General features: G+C 46.7%; 2 protein-coding genes across 4 annotated transcripts in view; one reads left to right on the top strand and one right to left on the bottom strand.

Moving 5' to 3' along the window:
• LOC138816858 (beta-defensin 122-like) overlaps positions 1–7,257 on the bottom strand; it is a 62,490-nt gene extending 55,233 nt beyond the window's left edge. Inside the window, exon 1 of the mRNA XM_070007003.1 lies at positions 7,111–7,257. The gene's annotated coding sequence lies outside the window, so the exon portion shown is untranslated. The remainder of the gene's footprint in view (positions 1–7,110) is intronic.
• Hm13 (histocompatibility minor 13) overlaps positions 5,637–13,640 on the top strand; it is a 43,998-nt gene continuing 35,994 nt past the window's right edge. For all 3 annotated transcript variants that reach the window (XM_070006996.1, XM_070006995.1, XM_070006994.1), the window contains exon 1: positions 5,637–5,939. In XM_070006996.1, coding sequence (XP_069863097.1) covers positions 5,757–5,939 — 183 coding nt within the window. In that variant the 5' untranslated portion in view covers positions 5,637–5,756. The remainder of the gene's footprint in view (positions 5,940–13,640) is intronic.

Below are 13,640 nucleotides of genomic sequence, written 5' to 3' on the forward strand. Positions count from 1 at the left end.
CATTTCCTCTAAAGTCAAGACTGAATCAAGAATTTATTCTCTCCACTCTTATTTAATGCAGTACCAGAATTTCTAGCCAGAGCACTAAGGCAAGAAAAAGAAAAGTAACTCAAATAGGGAAGGAAGAAGTCAAATTATCTCTATTTGTGCATGACATGGTCCTACACTAAAAAGATTCAAACCTACAAGTAAGTCTCATAAACACTTTTGACAAGATAGCAAGACAGAAAATCAACACTCGGAGCTGGGAAGGTGGCTCAATGGTAGAGCGCTTGCCTTGCATGCATGAGGCCCTGGGTTCGATTCCTCAGCACCACATAAGCTCTAGGTAGAGCGCTTGCCTTGAGCTGAAGAGCTGAGGGACAGCGTCCAGGCCCAGAGTTCAGGCCCCACGACCGGATCCAAAAAAAAAAAAAGAAAAGAAAATCAACACTCAATAATCGGTATGTACTCGTATACAGTAACAATAAAGAGGCTGAAAAGGAATGAGGAAAATAATTCCATTCACCACAGTCTCAAAAGAGAAAATACTAGTCACTGGGAGTACTAAGGAGGCTGAGATCTGAGGACTGCAGTTCGGAACCAGCCTAGGGCTGAGAGAATTTTACCTCCAACTAACTAGTAAAAAAGTCAAAGAGCTGGGAAGGTGGCTTAGTGGTAGAGTGCTTGCCTAGCATGCATGAAACCCTAGGTTCAACTCCTTGGTACCATATAAACAGAAAAAGCCAGAAGTGGCACTGTGGCTCAAGTGGTAGAGCACTAGCTTTGAGCAAAAGAACCTCAGGGACAGTGCCCAGGCCCTGAGTTCAAGCCCCAAGACTGGTTAAAGAAAAAAAGAGTCCAGATGAAACTGTCTTCTTAATGCTTTCCAGAAAATGAGCTAGGAAGCAATAGTTTGTTTGCTTTTTTTAATCTGTTGAGGCCAGAGGTCTATTTGTGGGGTTGGATGCACGACTCAGTTGGTAGAGTGCCAATCAATGATCGAAAGCACTGGTACTAAGTCTAAGTCTCAGACACAAAAAACAACAACGCTTATTCCTAGCCAAGCGCTGGTGGCTCACACCTGTAATACTAGCTATTCAGGAGGCTGAGATGTGAGGATTGATGTTCAAAGCCAGCTGGGGGTAGGAAAGACCTTGAGACTCTTATATCCAATAAATCCCCAGAAAACCAGAAGTGGCACTATGGCTCAAGTGGTAGAATGCTAGCCTTGAGCTAAAGAGCTGAAGGATAACACCCAGGCCTGGAGTTCAAGCCTCACGACTGACAAAAACAAAACAAAACAAACTTATTTCTATACCAATGGATGATATTGGTCCTTCTGCCTAATACTCCACCCCCTCCACCAGCCCTGAACAACCCCACTTCCAGCAGGATGGAACCAACATCACCAGAACATTACAAACTGTATAACAGAGATAAACATCTCTTCCCTCATAATGCCTTATATGGGCTTAGATTTCCTTTGGGAAAATTATTCTAGAGGTTAAAAGTTATTATGTGTGGTATGCCCCATAGGCCTAGAGAAATTCTCATACAGGCTGATCAGGGAACACATCCCAATTTTCCCACAGTGTCCATATATTCGCACACATACATGTACGTGTGTCAGAGTGAGAAGCTGTGTGTACACTGAGGAAAGATAGACGAAATGTGCCCAGATGCTCATTGTGGAATACCAGGCATCAAGGAGAAGTCACACACAAGTACACACTCGCAGCGATGCTGTGTCCTGATCTGGGCAGGACAGTCATAGTTTAGCTCCTTTGTCTTGGTCTAATTGTGATTTATTCATGATCATACTGGAGTTTGAACTCAGCACCTTGCTCTTGCTAGGCAAGTGCTCTACCACTTGAGCTATGGCACCCAGGACTCTCTCCTTTAGTTATTTTGCAGATAGAATTTCCTGTTTTTAGGCCTAGGCTAACATAGGCTTCAATCTTTCCCACATAAGAGATTCTATACTGATGTAATCATACTATTTAACAAACAATCCATATCCACATTTCTCTAATTGCCTGAAGTTTTCCCTCCAAAACTTCTTTTCTTTTTTTTTTTTGCCATTTTGAGACTTGAACTCAAGGCTTCGAGCTTTCCTTTGGATTACTTGTTTATGACTGATGCTCTACCACTTGAGCTAGGTCTCCAATTTGGCATTTTTGCTAGTTAATTAGAGAGAAAGTCTCAGGGAGTTTCTGCTTTAGATGTCTTTGAGCCTCAATCCTCACATCTCTACTGGGATCCTAAGTAGCTAGGATTACAGATGTAAGTGACTAGGGCTTGGCTTTTCTGTTGTTTTGGGGGGGTTTGTTTTTTTGATTGTGGTCATGCCTATAATCCTCGCTGCTCAGGAGGCTGAGATCTGAGGATCCCAGTTCAAAGCCAGCCCAGGCAGGAAAGTCTATGAGATTCTTATCACCAATTAATCACCAAAGAGGTAAAAGTGGAGCACTAGTTTTGAGCAAAACTGCCCATGACAGCATATGCTGTGAATTCAAGCCCCAGGAGTTGGGAAAAAAAAAAAAAAGGTTTTCATCCAGGGTGCAACTGATGCAAATATATTACATCTGATATATCATTTCTTTTAATCTGCTCTCATCTACAACAATCTCTATGAGGTTTTGTTTTGTCTTCCCTTTTGGTCCTGCCTTTCAGGGCACTGACACATTTGAAAAGTCCCAGCTAATTTCTTATAAAATGTGTCACAATCTGGATTTTTTTCTGATTTTTCCTAGTCTTTCTTCACAAGTAGATGCAGGTAAAACATGTTTGGCCTGGTTGGCACTGCATAGATGATATGTCTACAATGTGCCTTTTTGTCCCATTATTGGTGATGTTAATTCTAATTATTTTGTTAATAGAGCATCAATCAGATTACCCCATTTCAGAGAAACTTCTCTTCGTAATTAGTAAATTATCCGTGGATTAAAGCTGAAGACTATGTGGATATCTCACTACACAATTACCTTTTTCTCAACGGTTTTATTATTTATTTATGTCAGTTGTGGGGCTTGAACTCAGGGCTTAAGGGCTGTCCCTGAGCCTCTCTATGCTCAAAGCTAACCCTCTACAGTGACACCTCCAGGTTTTGAGTGGTTAATTGTAGATAACAGTCTTCCTGCCCAGGCTAGCTCAAACCACCATTGGATCCATGGGGCTGGGAAGATGACTCAGCAGTAGAATGCTTGCCTCACATGCATAAGGTCGGGGCACGTAACTGTAGCTCAAATGGTAGAGCACTAGCCTTAAGCTGAAGAGTTCAGGGACAGCGCCCAGGCCTAGAGTTCAAACCCCATGACCGACCTAAACAAACAAACAAACAAAAAAAACCCCACACCATTGATCCTCCAATTTCAGCCTCCTGAGTAGCTAGGATTACAGCTGTGAGCCATCAGTGTCCATCTATCTCAATTAGGTTGTAGCATCCACTAATGAGTCTTGCTTGTTATTGTAACTACCTCAGGTTCCATTCTTGACCTCAGATCTCCCATAAAGTAACCCCATACAGGAAACTTCCTCTTCTAGCACCCTCTCTCTGACTGCCTTACTCCTATCTCCAAGGAATATCAAGCCAGAAATCCAACCCTAGATCCAGAAGAAGCTTTGGCAGAAACTTTCTGAACTTGGGTCAGACCCTGGATTCCCTGGCTCACATTCACAATCTCCTGGAGTGTAAGGAGAGATGCCAGACCAGCCCTAGGCCAAACTAAATCCAGGGCTTAGCACAGCAGGAAAGAGAAGTGTTTCCAATTTCAGATGAGGAAACTCTGAGCCATGAAGCCTGTCTCTTGGGCAGATTCTATGGCCAGAATTATTGATGAAATGCTAAGATCCACTGAATTCATCCACCCATTCAGGCCATATCCACCTTCAACTATACTACTTGGCTTGGAACTCCGTCATTCTCTCTGGTCCAAAGTCTTTAGCCTTCTGATAGCTGGGATGATGGGAAGAGAAGAGGTTCTGGAGGCCATAGACCTGAGTTTGAGTCTCTGCTCTTCCACTGCTAATTTCATGACCTGGGTGGGCAACCTGGCTTTGCTAAGGGTCATTTGTAAAATGTGATCAGTTGTCCTTACAGATGTTTTGGGGATCAAAGCAAATATGCATAAAACTACTGGCCCAGTGCGTGGCATGAACTACCTTCCAAGCCTGTTCTTAGCCTTGTGATTTTTTTTTTACCATATGTACTTTTTTTAATCAACTTATTGCCTCTCAGTTCTAAATCCACTTTTTTTGCCTACTCTCTAATAAGAGTTGGGCTTTGCAAAATATTTCTCCTTTGCCAGATGACATGTGTTGAGCCTTTTCAATGTGTACTAGAGCTACACTGGGGGATGGTGGCTCTTTCTTTCCAAGTTCCAAGTTGGCTCACTGTCAAGTTGCTGGAAGGCATGTGTTCTCCACTATTTGGCCCACAATCTCTCCAGTGCTAGAAGCATGCAAGGTGCACCTTTCTCCAGTTTGCCCACTACATCTACTGTAGTATATCCATGAGCCTAGGAATTTCCTGTGTTAAAGGATCATTGTGAAAATCAAATGAGATACTCCTTCATCCAATAAATATTCATGGAGTGGAGCTGAATTCATCAGTGCCTATAACCCAACACTTGGGAAACTGTAGGATCATGAGTCCAAGCCTGGCTATTTAATAATACCCTTCCTCCCCCCCCCCATAAAGAGATATTATTGGGGCTGGAAGGTGGCTCAGTGGTAGAGTGCTTGCCTTGCATGCATGAGGACCTGGATTTGATTCCTCAGCACCATGCAAACAGAAAAAATCCAGAAGTGGTGCTGTGACTCAAGTGGTAGAGCACTAGCCTTGAGCTGAAGAGCTGAGGGACAGCACCCAGGCCCAGAGTTCAGGCCCCATGACCGACCCAAAAAAAAAAAGAGAGAGAGAGAGAGAGAGATTATTGAGGGAGTTGGACTCAGTGCTTTATCACTATACAAGGTTACAGACTGGTAAGAGATTCATTATTGCTGGACACAAAGCAGGCACTGAATCATTTGCAGACCCCACACACTCTGTACTCTATTCTTGCTCTGCTTAATTTATCTGTATTAATATGCAAGGTAACATACAATTACACACTAACATCTTTATGTTTTTTTTTAAAATGTTATAGTTTAGAGCTTATATTTTATTTTGTTCATCTGTCTTTTCAATATCCCCTCCCCTGCACCAACATGCAGTGTTCATGATTATGGAGGCAAGCTTTTGTCTGCATTATTTACGTCAGTGTCCCCAGATGCTATGTGAATGCCCCACATATTGGAGACACCCAATAAATATTTATTTAAGAAGCAAAGAAACAACGGACTATGTGAAGAATGCATGGATGAATAATGAACAGATTCTTAAGGATTAGGAGAGTAGGAAACCCTAGGAATGAAAAAGTAAATAAAAATAAAGCCAACTAAGGCTAGAGAATTGGTCCCTGGGGGCCTCTCAGACGGACGCCGGCCATTAATGGTCCAGAGCTCCCATTTCCCGACTGCCAGCCAGTTGCTTAGCAACCGGCCACCCACCAACCACCGCCGCTAGAGGGCGAGCGGGCGGGGAGATGTGCGAGCGAGCGCGTGCGCGTGCGTGCGGGCGCGTACGGGTGTGCGCGCTGCGCGCGCCGGCGAGAGAAGCACGTCACTTCCTGTTTCTTTAGGGGAACGTGGCTTTCCCCGCAGCGCCCTTCCCTCCATCTGCGTCTCTGCCGCGGCGGCCGGAGCTGGAGACGGAGCCCGAGCGCAGCCTCGCGATGGACTCGGCCGCCAGCGAGCCACACAACGGCAGCACGGAGACCCCCAGCCCGGCCAACGGCACGGCGCGACCGCCGTCCACGCCCGAGGGCATAGCGCTGGCCTACGGCAGCCTCCTGCTCATGGCGCTGCTGCCCATCTTCTTCGGCGCCCTGCGCTCGGTGCGCTGCGCCCGCGGCAAGGTAGGGGCGGCGCCGGCCACGCCGAGCGTTTTCTACCCACTCCGTCCCACCCTGCCCCACCCCACCCCACCCCCTCCCCCACTTCGGATCCGACTGCCACGGACCCTTGCGAAGCTAGCCCTGCTGGGTCCTGACATCTTCCTCAGATAGGAGATGGTTTTTGTCTGCGCGCGTGCGCGTGGACCCTCACACATCCCTCTTGTCTGCCTCACGTCGCACTGGGGGACACTGTCGACCCACCCTCACACTGCGACAGACTGCTCGGAGCCCACCGGGCCCGGGCAGAACGGCCCCACCTTCTGTGGTCGGGCCAGCAAGCAAGGCATTCTCCCCTTACTGTTCCCCGCTTCGGGTCAGCCCACTCTGGACCCGACGGACGACCTGAGAATTAAATGGCTCCCATCTTTTCTGCTCTGTCTATATGAAGCCCCGCCAGGCCCCACCCCGGGCTAATTCTCCCATCCACAGCCATCCCGAGGCATCCGTAGAATCGTGACACCTTGCTCACTCACCTACAACTCCCAGACCAGGCATTTGCCCTGCCTCAAAAACAAAACCCAGAAATCTATCCCCAGCCCAGAGCAGCCTTCCATCTTTTGTTTCAATGTCTGGAAGCCATTCCAGGCAGCTGGCTCCTCAGAAAGTGACACCTGAGTCTTCTAGTTTGTAACCATAGACCCCCTTCCACTGTTGATTTCCTCTTCCTAATTTGGACCTTTTCTAGCCAAATCACAGGTCCTATTCCTAACCCCTAACCCTGTTCCCAGCCTACCTCTAGCCTTACTTCATCCCACTTAAGACAATCTCCCAAGTTGCGTCTATCTGCATAGAGATTGAGCCACTGCTGACCTCTTGTGACACTGGGCCAGGCTCCATCCTTGGCCTTCCTTGACATCTGGCCCATTGGATATTAAGAGGATTCCAGCATCTTCCACCTTTTGCCACCCTCTTCCTATCCTCCCTGTCCCTACTTCTTCCCTGTATTAAGCCTTCCATAGTCTATTGGGCCAATTGCTTTTTGCTTCCTGGCATTTTCTCCTCCACAGCCTTTTAATGTGCTGCCTGCTCCTCCCCCACCAGACCTGAAGAGGACCCAAGCAGAAGCTGCCCTTAGCCAGAGAGGGCAGGCACACAGAGCAACTACCACTTTTGAAACTCTCCAAACACTTACCCAACTTGTGCAGTGGCTAAGGGTTGCCACCTTTCATCCCAAGAGCAGAGAAGACACGAGTGACAGGGCTTCAACTGAGAGGCTCCCGCATGACCCATTTTTCTTTCTCTTCTGCCTCTTTTAAGTGGAATTCAGGTGGTCTCAGCCTGTCTACAAGGCCTATCAGGCATTTAGTGAAGAAAAAATTCTGAAATAGACCAGAACAAAGAGGGAGAAAGGGTGTAGCAAGGCACAAGCCTAGGCAGTCCAATCGAAGCTGCTCCCAGACCGAGTAAATGGGTCACTCATCTTTTCAAAAAAACACCTACCAGCACCAGTGTTTCCTGTGCTTCCACTATTACCTTGTGTTGGGGAGGTGTAAAGATGAGAAGTCAGAGCCTGGACACCCCAGGAGTAAAGATGAGAGAGGGTGACTAGGTCTGTGATTGAAATGCAAGCAGCACTGCAGGGCTGAGCAGCAGAGTAAAGAGGCTTTGTGCTGGAGGCAGGTGTGAGCCATGATGGAGATGTAGAATTCCAGCCAGGAGGGGGCATTCTAAACAGAAAATAAGGAAAGCCAGAGAGATGAAAGCAATTCAGGGAACAGCTGGAGCTGGTGTGAATGGAGCAGAGATGGAATAAACAGAAGACAACCTTAACCATTAACCATCTACGCCAGGCATCTCCTACAGGGCAGTGAGGTTGGAAGACTGAAACTACAAAGGACCTGACCACTCTGGTGGCTTTCTGCCCCCAAGTAACCAGGATATTCTCAAGTTTATGAAACCATTACACACCCTTGGATGGTACAGCACCTGAATGTGGCAGGCAGAGCCAGTTTTATTGTCTCTTTAATGACTTCTTTTTCTTTTTTCTTTTCTTTTTTTGGTCGTGGGGCTTGAACTCTGGGCCTGAGCAGTGTCCCTCAGCTCTTCAGCTCAAGGTGAGCACTCTACCACTTGAGCTACAGCACCACTTCCTCTAAGAATGACTTCTAAAGGGCATTCTCCCATTTTATAGCGGACCCCAGGGGTGTCTACTGCTAGACTAAAGTGTTATCTTTGATATAGGTGCCTGTGGAGACCCACCCAAGTAGCATTTGGGCCAAGGAAAGGACAGGCAAAAATCATTCCCTTGTCTACCCTCTGTCACTTGACAGAGAGAGGACCCAAGAATTTAGGATTCCCACTGGTATTAGACCCAAAGCCAGCTGAGGGGTCATATGAGGACAATTCCCCTGGGGTCAAAGTGTCCACAACAAGCAAAACATGTGAAATCCTGGGGAGAAGGTGGAGCCTGCAGGGGGTTGGGAAGAAGTGGCCTGGGAGGGGCTCTCCATTCTGTCAGAAGAATCCCACCCAAGCACTAATTCATACAGAATGGTTCTACAGAGGAGCCCCTCAGCTAAGAGGACAGGGCATCGGCTTCTATGCCAGTCCCTGGGCTAGGCACCAGCAATGGCTAGAACAAGATACAGATGTGACTGGCTAAGTACAGTGAATTCCATCCCTCTGGAAGAGGCAGAAGATGTCTTTGCATGGATATGAGGGCAATGAGAAGTGAGATAAGAAACAAAAAGAGGGACCTGGTGACAAGATGCTCAAGGAGCTGGAAGCCTTTGTGAGGAAAAAAGAATCCTGAAGGCAGCTCAACACTTAACCTTAGTAATGACAGAACTACTACTCACTTGTAAAATATTCAAGTGCCAGAGTTTAAAGGAAAAGCCGTGGGAGTGAGACCCCACTCAGCTGCCTGTGTGCCACCTTCCACAGCTGCTTTTTTATAGTGCTGGCTATTAAACCCAGGACTCAGATACTGGGCACATATACTTGCACTGAGTATATGTCAGCCTGTCTTCCAGAACTCTCCTTGTGCAAATACAAACAATAGGTACATGCTCGTGAAGGTAGATGGCGGGGAGATGTTTTTATAAAAGTAGATTATACAGTACTTGCTTGTACAGCTTGTCATTTTTCTGTGATAGGTTTATCTCCAATTACAGGGAGGATGAATGACTAATGTCCTGGTTACAGAATTCAGAAGATATACTGGGGTGAAAGTATACTCCCACCCCAGCTGCCCAGCTTCCCTCTCCAGTGGCAGCCTGTCACCAGTGTCTTACGATATCCCATCCACAGGGATTCTGTACCTTTTCAAACAAATAGACGTATGCTTGCCCCATTTTTGCTGTATAATTTGCATGTTGTTTCTTATACACTGTTTTCTGCCCCCTTGCTTTTCTCACCAAATACATGTGGAAGATCCAGTCCTGTCAGTTCATAAGATTTGGTCATGCCCTTTAACAGCTGTGTGGTACCCGCCATGCCCCGCAGTTTAGAGTGCTGGTTCTCAGCAGGCCCTGGACCTGCAGCCTCAGTACCCCTAGGGAACATGTGAGAAATGAAGATTCAGAATCAGACAACAGGAGTGCTCCCCCATGTGTGTAACAAACCCTTCTGGTGCATTTCATGCCACTTGACTTGGGGAGACAAACAATGGTCGACAGTAGAGTTAACAGTTTCCTCAGCAAGCAGCAGAGTCCTTGCTTGTTTAGTAGCTGCATAGTACACCCTGTGGAGGTTTTCAAGCAGACTAGTGCTGCAGACAGGTTTTTTGAGTTCTCTCCCAGCTGATGGGGGAGGGAGAGGTGAAGACAGCCTTGGGCCAACTGAGAAGGAGGTGATTCAGGAAATGTTCAGGAAGCAGAACTGTGGCAAGGTAAGTGACTGGAGGGCTAAGTAGAGGGGGCCCTAGGGTCTTGAGCTGGGGTGACAGGAACAGAATGGTTCAGGCATTACAGGTGGTTCCTAGGGCATGGCCTGGAAGCAGCACTCTCAGACCTCAAGCTCTGCCAATAGCTTGAAGTCAGGCATCTGTCTTCCTTTGCTTCTGCCCTGATAACTGAAGGTCCAGAAAGCTATGGTTACATCTGCTTGTATGTCAGTCTCCTCCTCCTTGCTCTTCCCCCCCCTTCTCTAATTATGTTTTGTGTTTCAGGAGCTGTTTGAATTAAGTATGTTTGGTTTGGTTTAAAAGTCCAAGTTGTTATGTACAGAATTTCTTTACCTTTGGGGTTCTGTTCCTCAGGAAGGTTACAAGCTTTCTGAGCATCATCTGCTCACAAGTTCCCATCAGAAATTTCCAGACATTAAGGATGGAGCTCATCTAGTAAATAGTAGCCAGGAGCTTACATAGGCTCTGCAACCAGCCTGCCTGGGTTTGAATCCTGGGTCTGCTGCTCCTATCCATGTTTCACTAAGCAAGTTACTTTATCTATGAGACTCCATTTTCATGTCTATCAAAAGTACCTGCTTCTTGGAGTTTATGAGAATGAAATCTTGTAAAGCACCCAAAGCAGTGTGTAGCACATGAAAATGTTTCAGTCAGTGATACCCTCATTACTGTTCCTGCCAGTCAGATCCCACATCTTCCATTCTGACTCAACACTGCAGCATAAGATATTTATAACAATTACCCGCAGAGACTAGATCCCTCTGCTTGGTGAAGCATCTGGCCAGCCTTGTTTGTCATCGAATATCAGACCTCTTCCTGCCTGAATACTGGGCTGCACTGAAAGAAATTTGTGGAAGTGAGTCACAGCACTGGTTTGCTGAGAAGCCACAAAGTCCTATTTTAATTTCAAGCCCTGTACTTCTGTATGTACAGGTCTCTGCCTAGTAAATGCTTCACCTCCTTGTACATAAACTACTCAACTCTGTTTATCTAGCTCCTGCTCCACACCAGACCCTTTGCTGAGCTTTCAAGGCCTTAAGTAGCATCTGCTCAAGTCACTTGTGACTAGAAATAATGTTTTTTCTGCTTCCTAGTGATGCTCTTATGTATAATACAAATAGCATTTACAGCTTGAATGATTACTCAGGTGCTAAGTGCTTCTAATGTAAATGGGAATCCTTAAAACTCATTTTGCAGCCAAGAAACTGAGGCCCTAAGAGAGAAGATCAGCATCCCAGAGTCCTACAGCTGGGCAGAAGCACAGCTGGGAGCCTGGGCCTTCTGGCCTCGGTGTGCTCTGCACTGCTGAGTGTTCCCATGAGTATTGCATTGGTATGCCTTTCTGTCTTATTTCGTGTCTGCTGCACTGTACTAGACTATTCACCTGTTAAGGTGTTGGCCTACCTGCCTGGAAACACTTAGAGATCAGGAGCTGGGTAGGGATTTTTTGACCCATACCATTATATTAAGGTTCCAGAGATGCAGAAGTAGGCAGGTACTTGCCTTATTCCTACTACCACCACCAAAAGCAGAAACCAGGGGCTGGCAGAAAAGAGGGAAGGAAACCAACCCTACAGGGCCAGTATTGTTTTCCCTCTCCCACCCCACCTCCTGGAAAAGCTGCCCCCATGACTCCTGGGGCAACGGTCTACCTTAGCCCTACACATGACCTTAGCCTCTCACATGACCACAGAGCAGCAATGAATAAGTCTCTCAGGTATAGTTCATATGCATCTTTCCGCATATGTGTAAGTTCTGTCTGCAGGAAAAGTTCCCAGAAATGGAATTGCTTGCTCAGAGGGTGTGTGTGTACATTTGTGGTTTTCATATATATTGCCAAATTATCTCTACAAACAGACCAGTTGGCCCTTTCTTCCCCTATATCCTACCAACTTTGTTAGCAGTGGTAGGATTCTTTGTACTCTGGGAGATGATAAATGGAATCTTGGTGTGTTTTAACTTGAATTACTAAGAATGAGCAGCTGAAGCTGAGCTTCAGCTTCTTGCTAGTGGCTCATATCTGTAATTCTAGCTGAGATCTGAGGATGATGGTTCAAAACTAGAAAGGGCAGAAAGCTAGAAGTGGCTCAAGTGATAAAGCACTAGCCTTGAGCAAAAAAGCTCAGGGACAGCCCCTAAGCCCTGAGTTCAAGCCCCAGGACTGGCACTTACAGTGGGGAAGTCTAGAAGGGCTTCACGATAGGAACACTTACTGACCCCTAGTATGAAAGGTATGTAAAGGGGTGGGAAGGTGGCTCAGTAGTAGAGTGCTTGCCTTGAGCTGAAGAGCTGAGGGACAGCACCCAGGCCCAGAGTTCAGCCCCATGACCAGACCCCTCCCAAAAAAAAGGTATGTAAAAAGCTTTCAAGCTGGGCGTTGGTGCTTGTGTCTGTAATCCTAGCTACATAGGAGATCTGAGGATCATGGTTCAAAACTAGCCCAGGCATGGGCTGGGAAGGTGGCTCAGTGGTAGAGCGCTTGCCTTGCATGCATGAGGCCCTGGGTTCGATTCCCCAGCACCACATAAGCAAAAAGGAAAAAAGCCAGAAGTGGTGCTTGTGGCTCAAGTGGTAGAGCGCTAGCCTTGAGTGGAAGAGCTGAGGGACAGTGCACAGGCCCAGAGTTCAGGCCCACAACTGGACCCAAAAAAAAAAAAAAAAAAAAAAACTAGCCCAGGCAGGAAAGCCTGTGCAACTCTTATCTCCAATTAGCCACCAGAAAACCAGAAGTGGTGCTGTGGCTCAAGTAGTAGAGCACTAGCCTTGAGCTGAAGAGCTGAGGGACAGCGCCCAGGCACAGAGTTCAAGCCCCATGACCGACAAAAAGAAAAAAAAGAGCTTTCAAATACAAATTTAAACCAGGATTATACTATTACTAATGAGCTTTCATTTTAAAGTCTTTTAGCATAAAATCTGTGAAGCTGGTTTAATTATTTTGGGGGGGGGGGGCGCCAGGCCTGGGCGCTGTCCCTGAGCTCTTCAGCTCAAGGTGAGTACTACCACTTGAGCCACAGCGCCACTTCCAGTTTTCTTGTGGTTAATTGGAGATAAGAGCCTCATGGGCTTTCCTGCCCGGGCTGGCTTTGAACCGTGGTCCTCAGATCTCAGCCTCCTGAGTAGCTAGGATTACAGACATGTACCACCAGTGCTGGGCTGTAATTTTTTCCGACCTGGGCCGGTTCATCCCTCCTTAGGCAGCCTGGTGTTCCCCCTGCTCCCGGGAGGTTACCATATTGATGCCGAACTTAGTGCAGACACCCAATCGGCATAGCATACTGCAGCCCAGAACTCCTGGATTCAAGCGATCCTTTGGGCTCAGCCTTCTGAGTAGCTGGGATTACAGGCGCACGCCACCGCACTGGGCTGGACTGTAATTTTTTGAAATAGGATCTCACTTCCTCCCCCAGCCATGGGTTCTGCCTCACCCTTGAGAAAGGGTTTTGGTGAACTTTTCAGTCCAGGCTGACCTCAAACCTCGCCCACCCTTCCAATCTTAGCCTCCCAAGTAGCTAGGATTACAGACATGAGCCACCAGCACCTCAAAATAGTGGAGTTATTTTTGGTTACATTCAGTTCTTTTTCATGTAAATATTTATCCTCTGTCAGCTCTTTACCCACAGTCACATTCTTGCCAACTGTGACATCTGCTGTCATAAATTTAATTGTGGCTTTATTTTTACTGTACTCAAATCTCCCAGTCATATTCTTTTAAGTTTACATTTTGCTTCTTGTAGTTGGTGTCTTCCTTTGTGCAATTTTAGCTTCTGTTAGTTTCGTTAGCTTATTTTAACTCTACTTATTACTTGTTGACTGCTGTA

The sequence above is a fragment of the Dipodomys merriami genome, unplaced genomic scaffold (assembly GCF_024711535.1).
Source record: "Dipodomys merriami isolate MVZ:Mamm:240054 unplaced genomic scaffold, mDipMer1.0.p SCAF_7, whole genome shotgun sequence".
Classification (NCBI taxonomy): domain Eukaryota; kingdom Metazoa; phylum Chordata; class Mammalia; order Rodentia; family Heteromyidae; genus Dipodomys; species Dipodomys merriami.